Genomic DNA, 20,337 nt, shown 5'->3' on the forward strand with positions numbered 1-20,337 from the left:
GGAAGGGAAGGGTGGCTCCCACCTCCCCCTGGAAGCTCTGGAAATCCCCCGCAGCTGCTCCCCTCGCCTCTGTCTGGCCCTGAGCCAGCACTGGGTGGGAGTGAGGGGTGTTAGATGGAGAGAAAAGAGGGCCAGGGCCCTGACCACAGGGGGGCAACCCCAGCACCCACCCCACACTCCACCAGGCAATTCCGGCCCCTGTGAGAGATTCCAGGCATGCTCCCCTTTAAGGAAACCCTACATGCCAAAATCCACACATACCAAACAGACACATCAGGGTGGTTCTTGCACTATAAAAGGATTCTTTGCTTTACAAGAGGGCTCAGCACATGGGAAACTTAAAATAGGAGCTTCCCTTGGTGCCATGAAAGAAGCTCTGATTTCAGAAGCACCCCCCACACACACACACACACACTATGCTTCCGGCACATCCAGAAAGCTGGCGATACCCATGGGGCAGGCAGGGCTGAGGCCGCCTTAAGGCACTGACATCAGCCTGGGCACATGTACAGCTGTGCTATGTGTGATCATCAGAGTTCCTACTGGGCAGAGGAGTTCACAGCCCAGGCGACAGGATGGTTGTGGGACTCTTCTGCAGAGGTGTCCTAGGACACCTAGAAAGGACCCAGAAAGCCACCACTCAGCACAGCTGGCGGGGTGTCCAGAGCAGCCCAGAGAAGACAGATGGGGCCAAGGCAGGAGCCAATGTCCTGACCCTCCAGCTCTCTCACGCCTCCCCTCCACAAGGCCAGGAAACAGGGGAGACAGGCTCTGTTCTCTGGCAAAAAGGAAGCAGCTGGCCCCCAGAAGTACAGAAGGCTGATGGAGGCGGCCGAGGAGCTGCTTTGAGGAGCAACTCAGGCCGAGCTGTGCGTGCAGGGAGATGTATGTAGGGGTGTGGGCAGAAAGTGGAAGCCCCTAGCTAGTCTTGACTCCTTTTTTAATTGAGATAAAATTCGTATAACATAAAATTAATTATTGCAAATCGAGCAATTCAGTGACATTTAGTACTTCCCTCCCCTCCAATTTTTTGGTTTGTTTGTTGGCCGCTCAGGGTGGAGTTGAGGATAAAGTCAGTAATGACTACAGCAGATAATGATGAATTGCATCCCCTTCCCCCTGCCAGGCCTGGTGCTCCAGGGAGCTGCCACTGGCCATTTAAATTAACGACCAAGATGCCAAACAGACCTGGAGACTAGTTCAGCTCGCAGTCCCACCCCACGCATCTCACGGAACTGAGAGTGGACGCGGAGAGCACTCCACCCTCCCAGTGCCCCTCTCCATCTCCAGAATTCAGGGGCAGCCTGTCCTGACTCCACCACACCTGACCGCTCACCCTTCACCCCTCCTCATTCCCCTCCTCCCTCTACCACAGGCAGCCCGTGAACCCCCCTGCCACAGGGGCAGGGGCTGGCTCAGTCTGGAGGGGGGACCTCAGAACACACTTTAGGCGGAGTAGCCCCAAGGAGCCTGGGAGAGTGCCCAAGCCCAGCACGCAGGCACTCCCAGGAACAGAAAACCTCAGCACGCCAGGCCCCACCCCACATCGTGATCAGGGAGCAGCCCCTCGCTCCAGCCTGCTGGCGATGCCCCTCTTAGAGCAGGGGCTGCAGATCAAGATAGAGCCCTCCTCTCACTTACAGAAACTGGCCCGGCTCACCCTGGATTTGCTGAGACGAGGAGCTCTGACCAGAGGGAGCATTTACCCCTGCCCTGTTCTGATGGAGGCTGTATGTAAAAGACACCCCCCCAGACTGGCCGGGGTGCAGGTCTGTATTTGGGGGGCATATGGACAGGCTGCCCAGCCCACCTCATCTTCTCACTGCCATGAAAAGCAGCCGGCAGCTACTGCTGTAAATGGGAGGGGAGAGGGAGCCGGTGGGGAGGAACCTCTTGATGTGTCTGGGGCAAAGGGGACAGTTGTATCTTGGGATCCCACCAGGGTGGTCAGCACGGATAGTTGTATGGCCTGGGAGAGCCACCCCCACCTCCTGTCACTCCATTCTGTGGAGCCTGCAGTCCCTTGGGCCTAGGATCCTAGCAGGGCTTGGGACCTTACCGAATGGGGAGGGGGGCTTCTAAACGCTGGTGCTCTCCTTCTGGAGGGAGTGAGGGGAGGGGAGAGGCAGCGCGTGCTCCCTCCATGCACACCTCCTTGTGTGTCAGTGTTGTGTGTGTGTGTGTGTGTGTGTGTGTGTGTGTGTGTGTGTACACACCAATCCAACCCCATTCCTCCCCCAGAACCTTGGCCCCGCCCGCCCCAGGACCCATCCCCTCTCGCAGTGGCTGGGCCCCCTCCCTCCCGGCGAGCCCACCCGCACCTTGTCCTTACGCCCCCCACACCCTGCCCTCCCCTCCCAGACAGGCACCCGCGCCCACTGACCTGCTCCATACTGATGCCAGCTACGCTGTTTTCGCCGTGCCAGCCCCGGGGGGAGCTGGGGGCGGAGGCCCCTCCATGAGCCACGGTCGTGCAGCACCGCGGAGCCCAAGCAGCGCCTGGTGTCGGCCGCCCAGACCCCCTCCCCGCCCCGCCCCGCCCCGCCTCACAGGCCCCGCCCCCTCCTCTCCCCAGCCCTCCGCTCGCGCGGGTGGAGGCGCCACGCTCACACATGCACGCACACTCGATCACACGGATACACAATGCACACACACTCCTCACATAGTCAAGGGCTCATCCCTGCCATCACCCTCTGTTCTGCCTGGACTGGGGGCACTGTTAGTCCGGAGAAGACCCCTTCCAAGGGAAGCCTTTCTTCTCATCCCTGAGGTTTATCAGAATCAGATGGCTCCCACCCCTCATTTTACAGGAGCCACAGAGGGGCTTGCCCAGAATCACACACTAGCTTGATGACAGAGCTGACCCCATGACCAGAGCACTGTCTCCCGGGCTGATGCTCCACCTCAGAGGTTGCCTGAGAGCCGGCTCGAGATACTCACAGAGCCTGGCACACGAGGAGACACCGTGTGGCCCCACCCAGGTGAGCAGGAGTCTGGACCCTGTGACTGCAAGACAGACCTAGTGGGGAAAGGCCACTCTGTGTGGCCAGGGTCCAGTCCCTATTCAGATGTGTTTTGAGGCCTTGGGGAGCAGCATGGAGATTCCTACCGCCCACCGTGCGCGTGCCCCAGGCATGTGCTAAGCAGGAGGCCAGCTGAACTGTTTGTCCACCACCAGAGAAGGGCCGTCTGAAGCTCCAGATACCATCTGAGGACCTGACTTGCAGGCTGTGGGGCCACCCACGCTGGTGAAAACCAGGGAAGTGGCAAAAAGACTGCCCCTCACCCCGTCCTCCCATTACACCCGGCTCCTGATGGCCCACTGCTCTGTCCTGCCCCTGACAGGGCAGGGCCAAACTGAGGGGGCATCACATGAGCAGGCATGTGAGAGGTGGGCATGCTGCCCAGGGCGAGAGGGTGGAATCCTGAGTGGACAGAGGTGGGAATGAACCCGCCCTGAGGCAGCAGTGGGGTGGGGGCATCAGTGTTCAGGAGCTGACTGCCCCACCCAGCCAGGCCAGTGCCCTGGCCAGCATGAAGGGGGGTCTAACCACTTCTACCCTGGCCTCTTCATTAGGCTCCAGAGGGGGAGGAGGCAGGGGGCAGGAAGCTGCGATGGGAGTTAAGATCCTCAGTGGGCCCAGACAAAGGGGGCTTTATAGGCTGGGTGTGGGGGGCATGCTAAGGACAGGGAGGCAGGAATGCAGGCTGGGGAGGCCCTGAGCTCCTGGCCTGGGCAGCCGCATCTGGGGCTGAGATCGGACTCCCCAGCCCTCTGCTTTGGCCCTATGGGTTATTTGCTGCTTTGCTCTTGGGACTGCAGCCAGGAGAACCGGCAGCCCTGCACCCCTGGCCACCCTGTGCCCCTGGCCACCCCTCCTCTCAGGGAGATGGGCACTGCCCGGGCATTCCCAGGCTTCTCAGCCCAGCTGGCTGCAGACTTTTCTTGGCTTCTCTTCCATGCCCTCTCAGCAGCCTCATGGCCCCTGTCTGCTACCCTGCTGGCTGCCAGGGGAGGGGAGGCCCAGACTTGGGTGGGGTCACTAGGCTATAGGGTCAATAGGGCCTTTTGTCCCTTCAGAGGGAGTCTGTCCTGGGCTAAAGGGGCAGGAGACAGAGAAGAGTGCCAGCCAGCAAGCATGTCTCTCAGACCACGGTGGTTGTGGAAGGGGCTCCATTCTTTTCAGCGGGTTTCCCTCTGGTTTTCTTTCAGAGCCGAGGCAGCCACTGGGAAATGAAAACAGGAGGAGGAGGTGGCCGAGGCGGCAGCCGCCACCCATGCTGGGCTTCTGAAACAGCTGCTGCTTGACCAGGCCTAAGGTCTGGAGCTGGGCTTTGTGAGGCTAAGAATTGTCTGTCCCCAAAGCTGCTGAGCTGGCCCTGAGGACTAGACTCTTGCCAGCCAGAGTCACGGTGGTTAGATTGCTAAACCCCAGCTATTGTATCAGCAAGCCCCGAGCACTGGAGGAGCCTCAGAAGCAGAGAGTCCTCCTGAAAGGGAGGGACGGCACTGCCCACCATCTCTGCCCCAGCCTGCGGGGTCTGCCCTGGCAGCCTGTTCCTCCGCAGGCTCCTGCTCCGTGTTTGCTCTTCCTACCCCCCACACAGGCCAGAACCTTCAGCAACAGCCTTACCTCAGACGGTGGGTGCAGGGCTTCCCCAGGACTTTTGATATGTATCTTATTTTATCTCCTTCTCAAAATTAAAAGAGGACAGTCTTATCTTTTGATGAGTATCTTTATGCAAAACTTTCTTTTAGAGGGTAAAAAAAAAAAAGCCCAAATCTGGTCAGCACTGTGTTTTCCGACTGTCTGAGAGGCTTTGAGTCGGGCTGGAGGAAGACAAGCCGAGATTCAAATCTCGGGTCCGCCATCTGGCGCCGTGTGGTATGCGCCCCTCCCTGGGCTCCAGCTTCCTCATCCATAAACCAGGAATGATAGGAGTACCACCTCACAAGGTTGATGAAAGATTAAATGAAATATGAATATAAAACGCTTGGTCCTCTTTGGTCCTCTGACCAAGCACATAAATAATCAATAGAAGTACTTTCCAGAAAGAGTTGAATTAATTTATCTTATGTTGATTATTATTAGCTTTAGTTTAGCACGTGACTATTTCTGACTTTATCCCCAAATTCTGGAGGACTTTGGAGGATCAATCAGATGCTCCTTTTGGGGGTGACACCTGCCTTCAGCTGGGTGGCGAACAGAGATGCAGATGGACGGTTTCTAGCCTGGTGCTGACCCCGACCCCAGCTTCCCTCCCTTTGCCTCGGCAGCCTGTAGCCTCCGTGGCTCCCTGGGGAGCAGGAGAAGGCAGAGAGGGAGTTGACAGCCTTGGGGTAAGGCAGACAACCCCTGTGGTGCTACGAGCCAGCCAAGGTGAGGCGGAGAAGGAAGGAAGGCGGAGGGTTACCCAGGAGGGAGTAGAAGGAGATGAGAGGGAAGGAGGGTGGTGGGCAGCAGCCCCCACTCCTCTACCAGCCGCACGGCAAACAAAGCCAAGAATGATCCAGTCCTGGCCGGGTGTAGCCGAGGCTGTGAGGCATAGAGGGAAAGTGGGCATCCAGGGTGGGGAGCCATGGGCAGCAGGGGACACCAGCGGCCTGTGGGTGCCTGACTCTGAACTCCCAACCCAATGTGTGATTCCTTCCTGTGGCTCCTGGCCTACTCCTGAAGCCCCCCCCCCCCCGGGTCAGACCCCTCCCTGGAAAGTCACAGCTGGAGTCAGACATGATGCAACTAGGACATCATTCCAGGCAGCCTCCTCAGAGAGGAGCAGAGCCCCCCAGGGGGAAGGGGATGATGAGAGACCCAGACACCGAGTTGACTCAGAGGCCCCAGCTGGGCCCTTCAGGAGCAGACCTTGGGCTGCATTCTGTCCCCTCTTCCTCTCACCCTGGAAACAAAGGACAAAATCCTCTGGGGAGGTGGGAAGGGAAAGCTCAGGACAACCCTAACCCAGGGCCTGCACAAAATAGTACGTATTTATAGAACTACGTAAAACCCAAGGGGACGTTGAGACAGGTCTGGGCCACCAGTGCCAGGAGGAGGCCCTGGCATCCTCCTGGGGCTATAATACCGTTAGCCAGCAGGGGTTAGGGTAGACCTGAGAGTGGCTTCCAACAGCCCCAGGGGTGTCTGCCTCAGCTCCCCACTCTGCCTGGAAGCCAAGAGAACAAAGGCTTCCCCTGTCCCTCCACCAAGAGAAAGGGAACTTGTCTTATACACCAGGGCTATGTGGAGAATGTGTCACGGATCAGGGTCCCAAAAGGGACAGAGAATTAAATAGGGGCAGCAGAAGAGGACTGGAGATACTGTGTCCCGGAATATTTAAGCACAGCCTCACCCCACCACCACCAGACCTGAGAAGACAGCTGAGGCCTAAGGTGACCACTAGGTGGCAGACAAAGCCCAGCAATTCATCCAGCTCCACCTGCTCCCACCATCCGCCCACAGCCCTGCTCTCAGCAACCTCTCCTTCATCCTCCTCCTTCCCTCCAGCCGACCCCTTTCTGCAGCCTGAAAAGGCTTGAAGTCTTTTCATTTTCCCTCTGCCTTTGGAAAGGCTACAAGTTCCTAGTCCTTCTTAATATGCTGCTAATAATGATACTAAGCACTGCCCGTGGCTATTTTAATGCTGAAGAGCTACCAGGTATTTTACATGCATTATCTCCTTGACTCACACACCAGGTAAATAAAAATGCTCTCTCTCTTCAAGATGAGACAGATTGAGAAAGCATTAATAGACTGCGCAAGATCACAAGACTAGCAAGGGGTGGAGCCAGCGCTCAAACCTGGGTCTGCAAATGCCCGGCGAGGGCGTCCAGCTGACTGTTAACATTGTATACAGAGTGGGCAGGGGGCGAAGGACCCATCAGATCCGTCTGAGTTTTGTTTGCCATCCTTACCACCCCTCCCCCACCTCACTCTTTGAAATTCTAGGAGGGTGACTTAGTCTAGGGCTGAGTGTGAGGTTTGAAAAGAGGGTCCAAGTGATTCAGGTAGACAAAGCCCCTGTGCTGGCTGAGACCACTGCACCCCACCCTGCTGCCTCTCCTCCAGACTCCACTTGGCATTCTGGGTTTTCCCTCACTAGCATTGCCTCCAATGAATTCTTATTCCTACCTCACATTCAGGACTGAAGGTGACTCCACCCAGGGACCCACCTCCACTGCCAGCTTCTCTCCTGTCTTTGACCTACTTTATCATAACCCACAAACAGAAGGGCATCTCTTGGTGTGCAGGCCCACTGTTGGGTTGTGGGGTGGGGGGCAGAGCAGAAGTTGGACAAGACCCAGAGCCTACTCTCCAGATGCAATAGAGTTTAACATGTCTGAAGCTGGGCCTGCAGTGACTTCCAAATATGACTTCCTATTCAAAGACATAAGCTCATATCTGGAAGAAAAAGATGTCTATCACCATTGCAGTTTTCTTCACCAACACCAGGGCACGGGGGAGGTGGCAGCTGCAGGGAAGGGGCGCCAGGAGATGACACCCAGTGCACGAAGAACGTTGTTAAAATCTTCTTTAACTCTATCAATCCCTCACACGGGACAGCTGCCGCCAGACTCCTGTTTCAAACCTTCCAAACCCACCCCAACCTCAGTTGTTACCTTCTCACACTTACACTTATTTTTCTCTCCCAGTATAAACCCAGCTAGCTTCTTCTATTCTCCTGCCTGCCCCATCACCCCTCGATCTATCTGCAGAATAAGGCCTTGACACCCCCCCCCCCCATACACACACACACACACAACCAAAGGATGAGATGAGAAGCCCAGGAGGTGGGGAAGGGCAGGGCTTTGGTGCAAGCTCTGGTCCCTGGACAAAGCCTACTGACGAGCAGCACCTTCCCAAAGGCAGCAATAGCTGTTATTCTTCCTGAGACCGTTGGCACCAAGAGGAAGTGGTCCATGGTTCAATTCCCACTTTCGGCATATCTTGAGTTACAGCTGTATCACACCATTTCACACTCTTACTCCAACCACCAAAACTTGAATGCCTTGAAAAAATGCTAAAGGTTGACACTTAGTGGCTACCCCTCCCTGCATACAATCAAGTTGTCCTGTGTGAAAGGAGAAAATCCAGGTTCAAAACTGGCTGACTAGAGACCAAGGAAAACAAGCAGCTCTCCTAGGAAGGGGGCTGACCTTCCATTTCTTCAACCACCAACCACCTTGAGTAGTTGGTATTTACTCAGCTATGCCAGGTTGGGGGCAGAGAGAGCGCTGAACAGGACATGGGCTCTGCCCCTCAGTCGAGCACGCAGGCAGACACGTGAACAAGTATCTTAGCAGAGGAAAGAGTCTGGGAGTGACTGGTGAAAATTCCAGAGGCGATCTTGGAGCAGAACCTTGAAAATGAGCAGATTTGCAGGTAAAGAGGGTGACAGGTAAGGGTCTTCCAGGCACAGGAGATGGCATGAAGGAAGGTGCATGGCAGGAGAAGGGCCTGCCATGATCGGACACCTTTGAGTCACTCGTTGTGACCAGAGTGCAGCTTCTGTGGCAGGGGAGGAGAAACAGCCTTGAATGTCAGGTTGAAGAGTTAAATTTTTTATCTCTAGGTTGAAAGTCATTGAAGATTGTAAACTAAGGAAGTGACCTGAGCACATCTCTACCTTTAAAAGGACTTTTAAAAGGACTAGAGAGGGGAAACAGGAAGACCAGCTGGGACTTGTTGAGGTGGAAAAAGGGGACTGCCCACACTAGGACATGACAATTAAGGAGATGCCATGGGGATCAGTGTGTGGGATAACATCACAGCCAAAATTCCTCTTGAAAATCTCTTGGGAAGGGGCTTCATTAGAGAACGAGAACCCAGCTAGTGCCTCTTCAGAGCTAGAATCAACTCGTGTGCCTTTGGCTGAGCACCGGATGAAAACGGTTGGCCTTCCGAACCCACGTGGCACAAACAGGCACTAGAATCATTATACACAACATGCTCACACTGGGAGAGGCTGGAGGGAACTAAGAAAGACAAATTCACTTTTCCCATCTCATCTTCAATGAAGGGGACACAGAAAGGGATGGAGGAGGGAATCCTTGCACTATTACCATCTGCCACATGCGTATAACTGAATTCAAGTAAGTTAGACAGGTGTGACGAGATACCACTGAGAGGTGAGATGGAACAGTCTTTGTGACAGAATTAAGTGGTGGTTAAAAGAATGCAGGGAACACAAGATGAAGCAGGTGGTTTCAGGTTTGGGGGGTAAAGAGGGTGAGAGGTGGTAGCTTAAATTTTGGGCTGTTTCCAAAAGAATGCCTCTGCTTCTGTGGCTTTATCATCCAAGTCAGAGGGGACTACTATCTATTTTTCTAAACCAATATTCACTAATATGAATGATGCAAACTTGATGAAAACGCATGTCTCTAAGAGATGCACACTAACACTGATTGATAATGTTTGCAAAGATTCCCTGTGATTGACAAACTGTGTCCAACTGGTAGTCACTCAAATGTTCTGAGTTAAACATTTTCCCTTGTAATGCTGTTCACAATTCATAGCTTGAAAACACCTTTTTTCCAAAAGGAAGGAAACTTGAATCAGGAGTTAATGCTGTCATATGATCTACTACTGCTTCGTCCTGATGAGGGTCGGAGACTTGTGAACGGGCTGTCTGGGGACCAGGGATTCCCAGATCCCTCCGAGAGGCACTTCTAGTTGGCTCTTAGGAAACGCAACTCCTGAGGACTCCGGTGCTACTTTGCTCATCATGCATCCCACACTGAAATGCAGAGAAACTGCCGAAAACTCCCCAAAATGTGCCATGGTGGTATATTGGTTCTCTCAGTGGGGAACTTGGTAAGTACACACAGTTGGCAGAGAAACATACCTAGTCTTTTTCTCTCCAAAGAGCACAGCTTGAGAGAATGGACTAGAAAGGCAGAGGGATGCAGGTTAAACTTATGAAAAAACCTTGCCTGCCAGCAAGGTGGATACTAGGAATGACTATGTTCTAAGATAAAAGATGAGCTCTCCCCAAATAGAGCGCTACACCACTGCTCACCATGGCAAAAAGGCTCAGGTGTTGGGGCCCAGAAAGCCCCCTGGAAGTCTCCTGCACTTCCTAAGGAAGAAGGCAGCGTTGAACAACGGCCATGGGACTGGGAGTTTTTCCGCATCTCTAATTCCGACAAGACCGATTCTGGATGCGCGCTCTGGCTGGCTGTCACAGGAGTTCCCCCATCCCTAGGAGTGGGTCATCTAACGGGTTGTGGTATAAGCAGTCATCTGAGATGGGAGAGGAACTGAAACACATTCAAGTAACATGAAATAATTTCTAAACATTTTTATTTCAAATCTCTTTTCACCCCTCCCCAAAAAGACATGGGTCAGTACAGTAATCATAAAAAGGAGATACAAACACAAGAGTCAAAGGTCTCCTGCACTGACACTTACAAAAAACCGGAAATTGTACGTGGGGTTCCAAACAGGACCTGCAGCAGCTACTAACGTCCCTTTACAGGAGTCAAACATGCCTATTAATACAATATATACAGACACCCCATCTGAACTAATCTACAGGGACATCCCAACAACCCCCCCCCCCCCGCTAGCCCCAGAAAAATACCGAAACACACCCAAAGTGCATTTGTTTTGTTTATATCAAAACATCTTTCCCCACCCCACCCTCAGACCCTCCCATCCCATTTAAGATTGGCCTGCAAGTCTATTTTAACCATTTAGTAATTTTTTATAGTTTATGAAAATAAATTATACAGTAACTATTTTAATAAATTAAGCACAAAAAGGGAGAGGAAAGGCGGAAAACGAAATGAGAAGGTAAAAGCCAGGCCACGCTTTGGCTTGGAGAAGGGCGGGGGGGGGGGGGGGGGGCTGCAGGCTAAAGGGTGGAAGTGGCTGCAGGGGGTGCAGCTCCCCTCGGGTGAAGCACTAGCAACCACCTGAGCCCAGACTGACACCCCTCTTGAGTCCTTAAAAACAACCAAAAATGTACAGCAGTGGCTGTACCACGGGCAGCACCAGCGTGGGCACTCCAGGACCTGGCCCACCCACAGAGTGGTGCCTGGACTATGCTTGTCCCTTAGCGTAGGTTCTGGGCCTGACAGTGAGGGGCTGGTCCCTGTTCAGAGAGCACCAGGGATGGAGTAGCCAGATCAGCCTTCCCGCTCCACCTAAGCTGGGTGTGGGGCTTAGGACACAGCGCTGAGTGGGGTGGTCTGTGATCATCGTGGGTTCTGGTCAGGAGCGTCCTAAGCGGTTGTCACACCCTATCTCAGGAGCAACTACGATTGCAGTCCAGCTGCAACCAGACATTCATGTCTTCCCGCCATGGCTGGCTGCTTTTTGCCTGCCCCTTGATGCCTCTTGGTATGGCAGGGGAGGGGGGAGGGGGCAGTTCCAGCTACCCTCTTAATGAGATGAAATGGGCGTGAAGGCGCGTCACAGACTCAGCATGCAGGACTGGCTTTCAGGATGTAGATGGAAAGGGGAGGAATGGGAGAAGGCGTAGAGACAGGGAGGGCCACAGGAAGAAAATGGACAGCATCTACCAGGAAGGTCAAGAAGGGACGAAAGGACAAAGACAACGTGAAATCTGCAAGTAAAGAAAGGTCTTTCCCTGGCAGACTAGAGTCAATAGTTTAAATACAATTCATTATTCTATTTTACTATCTGCAGCACCAGAGTCCCCAGTGCCTCTGTCTGTGGTCCAACCCCATCTCACTCCTCTAGGGCTTTGCTCTAACATCTTCTCAAGGCCTCCTGCTGTCACTCTGGGCTGAGCAAGAAGGCTCCAATGTCAAAACAGAATAGATCATGGGGACACAGGGACTTAACTTTGCCTTCTTGAGCTCTGTGGTTCAATAATCCTATCACGATCATGAGGGAAAGAGGAGGGTCACACTTTTCTTTTTTTTTCTTTTTCTTTTTTTAATAAAAAAGGTTTTACTCCCCAGGAGCAAATAAATCATCTTGAACTACTGATAAACACTGCTGCAGTGAAAAGAAAGATGGCTACATGTATGCAATAGCACAAATTCAGTGTAAGAACAGCTGTGTCAACAATTAGAGATAAAAATCATTTATCCATTCCCTCCTTTCCCACAGACAAAACCAAGAGGATTCCCATAGGGAAAATGTCTAACTCAAAGCTCCTCCCTTAGGGACAGGGGGCATGTCATTCTCTTAAAAGTGGAAAACAAATGGCAAGTCTCCCCTCAATAAGATGCTCTCAACATCCCAACTGGTGGCAAGACTTGTGCAAATGAAGACACACGCACATGCATCCACGCCTTTCAGACCGCCCTCCAGCAGCCACAGCACTCGATGCCAGGGCCCAGTCCTCCAACCTCAGGGCTCAAGGCCGAGAGAGAGAGGCAGCAGACAGATGGAACCCAAGGGAAGGCTCCTCCCATCCCACAGCCTGCGGCCCTGAGGGCTCCCGGAGAGACCTGAATGGGCTGGCACCCCAGGGCATCCAGCTCCACTCTGCTCTCACACGGGTCTGGGATCACTAACCGCCCTTCCCGACTCCAGTTCCTCCTGGATGTGCACTGTACCCCTTCCAGCACAGGGCGAATAAACTGGTGGCGAACTCCCTGCCACACCTTTCCTCAGGGGAGGCTGATGGCTGCAGTCCTCAGCTCACACTCCAGTGAGTATACCCTCACCATAGTGAGGCACAGGCAGGCAACCAGGCCAAGGTCGTCACCAATGGTCCCAAACTCCCAACTGTCACCCATTTACCTAGTAAGCCCCTACCCTTCTTGTGTGCTCCTACCACAGTACACAATTTTCAAGTAATAGCAAGTTGTAGCAGTAGTTGTCACCAGCTCACAGTGGTTCACGCCATCCTGAGGAAGGTTAGTTACAGCAGATCAACCATAACAAGTGAGGGTAACTCGGGCAGGGCCTGAGGGTACGGACATCACCCACTCGCAACTTAGAAATCAAAGAGGGGTCTCTAGGAGTGAAAACCTTTTCCAGTTTGTGACTTTAAAACACAACCAAAAAGGAGTGAGTACACTCTTCAGATTGCATTGCAACTAGCACCGCACAGAAATGGCAGGGTGGGCCCGGCCCGGAGAGACGAGAAGAAGTGCTGACCACAGGCCAGCTCCTGCTCCCTTCCCTCTGCCCCGGCTGCCACCTCCGCCGCACCCCTTCCTCCACACCTTCTGATGGAGCCTGTGTCCCCTGGCACAACTCTGCCTTGTGACCCCTCTCCAGAGGAAGGACTGGGCTGGGCTATGACTAAAGCACAGACAGATCACGGACAGGTAAATACCCTTCCAGGAGAAAATGGAGAGGGATGAGGTTGGGTAACCTCCGCAGGTTTGGATTTGTACCTGAGTGTAGGAATTCTCTGGTGGAAACCCTGGTGGTTCAGGGGGTCCCGGGGCTCTACCTCCTTCACACAGGCTGCACTGAGAGCAGTGAAGTCCTCGGCCACGGGCAGGGACCCAGCTGATGCCCAGCTTTGGGCTACATGTCACTATCATAAGCCCTCAGCATTCAGATCTGCCCAGACCACCACACGAGAATGGATTCTTAAGTGCTTCTGCTCTAACTCGAGGCTGCGCACTGCTCAGTAGGTACCATACTTCTGGTTCGTGTTTCTCAACCCATTGTCCTGCTCTCACCTATACAACCCAATGCCTCACTGCCTCAGAGCTTTCCTACGCCATCTGGTCTACACTCATCTTACCCACTCGAAATTTCTTTAAAGATAGCCCTTGATTCTCTGCCACATTGAGTCATTCTCCAGTTGCTTCACGTGTGGCAGTCACCTAAAAGCTCCTGAAGGCCAAATACTATGATTCTACTTCTTGTGTCTTCCACAGTATCTAGTGAAAATGATTTAAAAAACCCAAAACCCCAGGTAGCTGTACATCAGCCACTCCAGGATCCCAATGGATTCCAGACTTCAGGCTCTACAGTGGCAGGGGTGGGGAGAGGTATGGTGGGATGGGGTGGGGTGGGGGGTGGAGCTTTCTGCAAGATGGCAAGTTAATCTGTACCCTCACAAGAGTCAAGACTCACAGGTTAAGCCAATTTCTGGGATATTGATATTAACTGGTTGATACCACCACCATGAAAACCAAGGAGAGAAGAGAGTCCTGTGACAAATCAGAGGTGGGCTACGTTTCTGGTGCACAGCTCACCTTGGGAGCCATCTCTTTGGAGGCAAGTAACAATGAGAGTTTCCTCCCTATTCAGCTGCAAGGACGCAGACTGGTCAGTCCATGCAGGTCATAAGGCAGAAGATCAATGCTTCCAGATGAGGCAATCCTATAAATTAATAAGACACTGGGGCCTCGCCCCAAACCATCAGAAAACCAAAACCTGACAGTATTATTTACCTTATGAGATGAGGCAGATATAAACATATGGGAAGCAAAAGAGGCAGTCTAATGGGACACTTACTGCAAAAGAGTAATAAAGACCAAACAGCTCAATTTTCACATCTTAATAGCAAACCTTTCCCCAGAGTAACTCTACAGAAAAGCAAACTCATAATCTTACATGATCTGACAATGGCCTGCTTCACAGAAAATGAACCACCAGTTGAGAAGCACTGGAGCTTTCTCCCTCCTCTTCACTCCCACCTAGAAGATGGTGACTCCGCAGGCAGCGGCTGGCAGAAGCACAGTGAAAGGAGGGCGAACAGGATCTGACTCACGAAAATGTTTGGGCTGCCAGGAAGAACTTAGGAAATGTAGAAGCCCTTGCTACCTCCCATTCCAGAAGTGGGACGACAGTGCTAAGCCTACAACATGAGATGTAATGCTCCCCTCCTCCCTGGCCTAAGGACATCCGTTCAGGCTGAGACACAAAGAGCCCTCCCTAGGAGGAGCACACTAGGACAGTGCCATGTCATGCTTCCCACCACACTCCCACTCGCTAGCCGACAGACAGATGGAGGCAGGTAACACTGACTCTTGATCATGGGTCCAGTCTGCCATTAAGGGCCTGGAGGCATGCTCTGTTCACTTCAGGAGCCCAGGACTGAAGCGCTACTGCTCAGGCACTAGGAAAACTACTGCCCTGACAGCTGGAGGCAGCAACAGGAATGATGTTACCATGACCAGTGCGACATGTAGTTATCTTAGGGAACAGGTTGAAGGTGGATATAGAATGGGGCTAACTTGAGGTCACAGAGCTTAAAAATGAAACAAAATGAATCCAGCTTCTATGAGAGATGATCTGCAAGCACATTCCTAAATCTTAAAGGACAGGACGTGAGGGGTCACTACGTCCCCCAGCGGAGGCCATCTGTTCGTCCAGTAACCGTCTGAGATTGCCCATCCTTTCTCTCCTGTTCCCACTGAAGCTACCCACGCTAATGAGAAGCGGATACTCGCCCCTCAGAAACTCCCACTAGATCTGCACTCGGACTCCTCTCCCCTTCCTCAAGGTCAATGGTGCAGACTTGCACTCTGCCTTTGACACCAGCTGCTTGACCAGCACTGGAAATCCCCTCCCTTCCCCTCCTTTGGACCTGCTCACCCTTCACACCACTTCCAATCCAATGGGCACAAATCCCAGCTGCCTTTAAGGTGAGTTTTCCATACCAAGAAATAAAAATATTCAAATCAAAACTTGTAAAAAACGGAACAGTGTTGAGACTTCTTCCAGTTTTCTAAGAGCTCATCCAGTGCCAGGACAGCAGAGGGGTGGACGGGAGAGGCGGAGCCCCACTCAGGGAGGATGGTTGTGTGCTTCTTCCCAGCCCCAGGGCGGCGAGGGGAACCACAGTCTTTGCGCAGAGGATGTCAACCCTTCCTATTTTCTCTTGTTTTTTCTCACTTCTCTTTTCATGGTACCTTCATTTGGTTCTTCAAAACTGGAGATTGGCAACCAAATGCCTAGGGGGGAAAAATTAAGAGTGATTCAACAGAGTGGAACCAAAATAGAGAGAACAGCCTCGCCTCTGGAGTCCAGCTCGAAAGGAGCACGGAGTCCCGCTGGCCAGCACTTCCACAAACACTGTGGCTGGCTGGGGACATGCAGCAGCTCTGCCGGGGGCCTGAGCAGCAGACAACCTGGGAGCCAAAAAAGGTTCCACACTAACGATACCCACCACCCTGCTGAACTTCCTCCCTCTTCACTTCCCTTACCCCTCATCTTCCACCTATTTCCCCTTCACTGCTCCCCTGAGGCCACCTGCTCTAGGGATTAAAAAAGGAGCTGAGCCCCTGGAGTAACCCCTTGAGAACTGGCTAGAAATAGCTGTAGATCTCTTTAGCTTCCGGCTACTGAAGAGGGTTGACACACAATCACAAAGCCTAGAGCAGCCCTACCTTCTGATTTAAGCTGTTATACTCCACACACCCTGGCATGAACTTCCCTAGGTAACAGACCAGGTGGCCTACTCAGAACTCCCAAATTAAAATCAGCCCAACCAACACAAAGTCGTAAGGACAAAATTTTACCCCTTAAAGACCTATCCCTTGAGAAAGTGTTAAACTTCCCTTTTTTCAAGGGGTCCTAGGATCTAAATCAGGAGAGTATAGCATGACGCTCAGTCTTTGACACAGACAAGGCCAGTGTCACGACAAAAAGAAACCCTGGGAGTTCAGTTCAGTCCTTTGCCAACACGTGACTGACCCCCATTTGTGATAAATGACTAACCCTGGCCTACACCTGGTCATCTCCTGCTCCTTCCCAATTCAGGGCCTTTGCACTTACAGGAAGGACCCTTTGCCCAGAATGTTCTGCTTCCAGATCCTTTCATGGCTGATTCCTTGATAGTCAGTTGAAATGTCCCCTCCTCACAGAAGCCTTCCTTGATCATCCAAACTTGAGTAGTATCTCACCACTAAATCACTAAACTTCACTTAGTTTTACTTTCCTCATAACATGTACAGGCCACTAAAATTAACTTGTTCATTTATTTACATGTTTGTTGTCTGTCTCTCCCTATGAGAACTGCAGCCCAGTGAGAACAGGACCTTTGATTATCTTACTCAGGACTCTATTCCCATTCACACTGCACACTTTATATATACATAGACATCTGCTGAATGAATTAAGAAATGGGGAACTGGCCCTGGCCGGTTTGCTCAGTGGTAGAGCGTCAGCCTGGCATGCAGGAGTTCCGGGTTCGATTCCCGGCCAGGGCACACAGGAGAGGCGCCCATCTGCTTCTCCACCCCTCCTCCTCTCTTTCCTCTCTGTCTCTCTCTTCCCTTCCTGCAGCCAAGGCTCCACTGGAGCAAAGTTGGCCCGGGCACTGAGGATGGCTGTGGCCTCTGCCTCAGGCGCTAGAATGGCTCTGATTGCGGCAGAGCAACGCCCCAGATGGGCAGAGCATCGCCCCCTGGTGGGCATGCCGGGTGGATCCCGGTCAGGTGCATGCAGGAGTCTGTCTGACTGCCTCCCCGTTTCCAGCTTCAGAAAAATACAAAAATACAAAAAACAAAAAAAAAGGAAAGAAAAAAAAAAAGAAATGGGGAACTAATTCCTGGAGAAAACCCATTCTGTTTTTGGACTTCTTTGTTAAAAGGTTCTTCTAAAGTTGGACTGATACCTAATCCCTTATAACTTATGTCCATTGTGGTACTTGTTCAATCCCCTGGAATGACACAAAATATGTTTAATACTTACTCTTCCTTAGAAAAATCCTTCAGATACTTCTTTTAGCTGTCAGGTCCCTCACCCTAAGACTTCTCTGCTCATGGCAGTCATTTATTCCCCATAGGAAGGAGTCTGGAACCCTGCAGCATCCTGAGCCTTTCTTTGCATGTGCTCCTCCTGCTCACGTGCATTCATTCCCCTGGGGGCACAGTGCCCACAGAGGCAGTGCTCTAATCCAGGGGGAGTCAACCTTTTTATACCTACACCCACTTTTGTATCTGTTAGTAGTAAAATTTTCTAACCGCCCACCGGTTCCACAGTAATGGTGATTTATAAAGTAGGGAAGTAACTTTACTTTATAAAATTTATAAAGTGGAGTTACAGCAAGTTAAAGCATATAATAATAATTACTTACCAAGTACTTTATGTGTACTTTATGTCGGATTTTCACTAAGTTTGGCAGAATAAATCTTTATAAAACAACTTACTATAGTTAAATCTATCTTTTTATTTATACTTGGGTTGCTCCGCTACCGCCCACCATGAAAGCTGGAACGCCCACTAGTGGGCGGTAGGGACCAGGTTGACTACCACTGCTTTAACCGAAGGGTTCTAATTCCTCCTCAAGGGTGTTGTCGGGCAGGTGGGCCTCCTCAGTCCCCCTCCTCCTTCCCACCCTAATCTCAACCACAAAGCCATCAAACAGAAATGCTACTATACATTCAGGCATTTAGATGTTTTAGGAGACATTTCCAAGGGCATGCAATTTGCATATAATTGAAAACATAAGATACTGCACATACAATCCAGGACCCTATAAATTAAAACTCTGCAGCATCCCAGAGTCACCATCAGCTGAAGTATGACAGAAAGCTGCACACTTAGCTACCGTGTGAGTCTTCCTGCTCCTTCTTATTCAGTGGTTAGCCTGCATACTGCCTGGCAAATATTTTTTTTTCTTTTTTTTTTTTTTTTTTTTTTTAGATTTTATTTATTCATTATAGAGGGGAGAGAGAGAGAGAGAGAGTGAGAGAGAGAAGGGGGGAGGAGCAGGAAGCATCAGCTCCCATATGTGCCTTGACCAGGCAAGCCCAGGGTTTTGAACCGGCAACCTCAGTGTTTCCATGTTAATGCTTTTATCCACTGCGCCACCACAGGTCAGGCCTGGCAAATATTCTTTTTTTTTTTTTTTTTCATTTTTCTGAAGCTGGAAACGGGGAGAGACAGTCAGACAGACTCCCGCATGTGCCCGACCGGGATCCACCCGGCACACCCACCAGGGGGCGATGCTCTGCCCATCCTGGGCGTCGCCATGTTGCGACCAGAGCCACTCTAGCGCCTGAGGCAGAGGCCACAGAGCCATCCCCAGCGCCCGGGCCATCTTTGCTCCAATGGAGCCTTGGCTGCGGGAGGGGAAGAGAGAGACAGAGAGGAAAGCGCGGCGGAGGGGTGGAGAAGCAAATGGGCGCTTCTCCTGTGTGCCCTGGCCGGGAATCGAACCCAGGTCCTCCGCACGCTAGGCCAACGCTCTACCGCTGAGCCAACCGGCCAGGGCCCTGGCAAATATTCTTAAAGCCTCCCTTGTCTATCTGCTCTTCTCCAGTTGGGTTGCCCCTTGGGGACTTCATTATCAGATGTGGTAACTCTATGGGGAAATGCTTAGATCAGGGGAATATACATGGGATGGTGGGGGTGGGGGGACAAGGCCCACGCATGATGACAACTGCCCAGGAAGAGACATGGCTGGACAGAGAGGCAGAGATCTCATACCCTTGGTGGTGACCAGCAGGGGCCCCTCGCTACGTGGACGGTTCCACCTCTTGCTTCTGTTTGGAAATGAGCTGCGCTTCCTTTAGAGACAGGTATACCTCTTCCTGAGGATCATAGTAGTAGAACTTCCGGATATAAGAGATCAGAGGTCTGTAAAAAGCCCAAGAAGGATACACACACAGTGTCATTTACATAGATTACAGAAGACTACCTTTGTTCAACTCTTCCCTCTCTTTAATCTCTGTATGGTTGATACCACACCAAAGACTCTGCTCCCCTAACAAAATTCCCATTTTCTCACTTATTACAGTTCTGTCTCCTTCCCTCCACCCTTCATAGCGACCGCAGAAGGGAGGCTGACACATACACACACCTTCCTCCCTTCTGGCTGCAATGTGACAGTTCTAGAGTCAGGTGCAAAGACACAGGAGAAGTGAAAGGAGATGCCCGTGAATACTGCCAGGCTCTGCCTGTGCAACTGGCTTGCAGGCCTCCCTACCATCTGTAACCAGCCCTCCTTACTGCCCCAACCCTGAAGCCCGCATCATACTTAGGCAGTGGGAGATCCGGGATGTGATCTATCCGGACGAGCTGTCGGATTCGGAATCTGCAAAGGTGCTGGAGGGATTTGACATTGCTGAATCTGGACACTGGATAGAGCAGCTGGACTGGAGTTGGTGGCAGTCCTTCAAGAATAAAGCCCAGGAGAAATATTGAGAGGAAACAAAGCAGCTAACTATAATCTCCCTTAAAAAGAGAGTCCACGGACAGGAAATGAGTTTCTTTATAGTTCGTCTACGTGTTCTGTGCAAAAACGGCCTTCCAGAGGGCTGCTATTTCCACTTGCAGCAGCAGCAGCACCACCACATTTCACTCAAGAGAATCTATTCTTTCGCTGAGGGCCTCCCTCGCATCACTCTTAACAGCTGAGAATCTTGCTCTTCAGAATAGCCCAGTGAAAAATGCCAAGCTAAAGAGTGCTGGGAGCCAGATGGCCAATCCCAGGCCTGAGGCTCCT

The 20,337-nt window shown here is 52.0% G+C and overlaps 2 protein-coding genes across 2 annotated transcripts in view; both read right to left on the bottom strand.

Moving 5' to 3' along the window:
• ARHGAP23 (Rho GTPase activating protein 23) overlaps nt 1-2,454 on the bottom strand; it is an 81,519-nt gene extending 79,065 nt beyond the window's left edge. Inside the window, exon 1 of the mRNA XM_066364379.1 lies at nt 2,384-2,454. Coding sequence (XP_066220476.1) covers nt 2,384-2,392 — 9 coding nt within the window. The 5' untranslated portion in view covers nt 2,393-2,454. The remainder of the gene's footprint in view (nt 1-2,383) is intronic.
• A 7,829-nt stretch (nt 2,455-10,283) lies between these two features.
• SOCS7 (suppressor of cytokine signaling 7) overlaps nt 10,284-20,337 on the bottom strand; it is a 35,030-nt gene continuing 24,976 nt past the window's right edge. The window contains 3 exon segments of the mRNA XM_066364384.1: nt 10,284-15,838; nt 19,320-19,469; nt 19,870-20,005. Coding sequence (XP_066220481.1) covers nt 19,349-19,469; nt 19,870-20,005 — 257 coding nt within the window. The 3' untranslated portion in view covers nt 10,284-15,838; nt 19,320-19,348.

This window comes from Saccopteryx leptura, chromosome 2 (assembly GCF_036850995.1).
Source record: "Saccopteryx leptura isolate mSacLep1 chromosome 2, mSacLep1_pri_phased_curated, whole genome shotgun sequence".
In the NCBI taxonomy this organism is placed as follows: domain Eukaryota; kingdom Metazoa; phylum Chordata; class Mammalia; order Chiroptera; family Emballonuridae; genus Saccopteryx; species Saccopteryx leptura.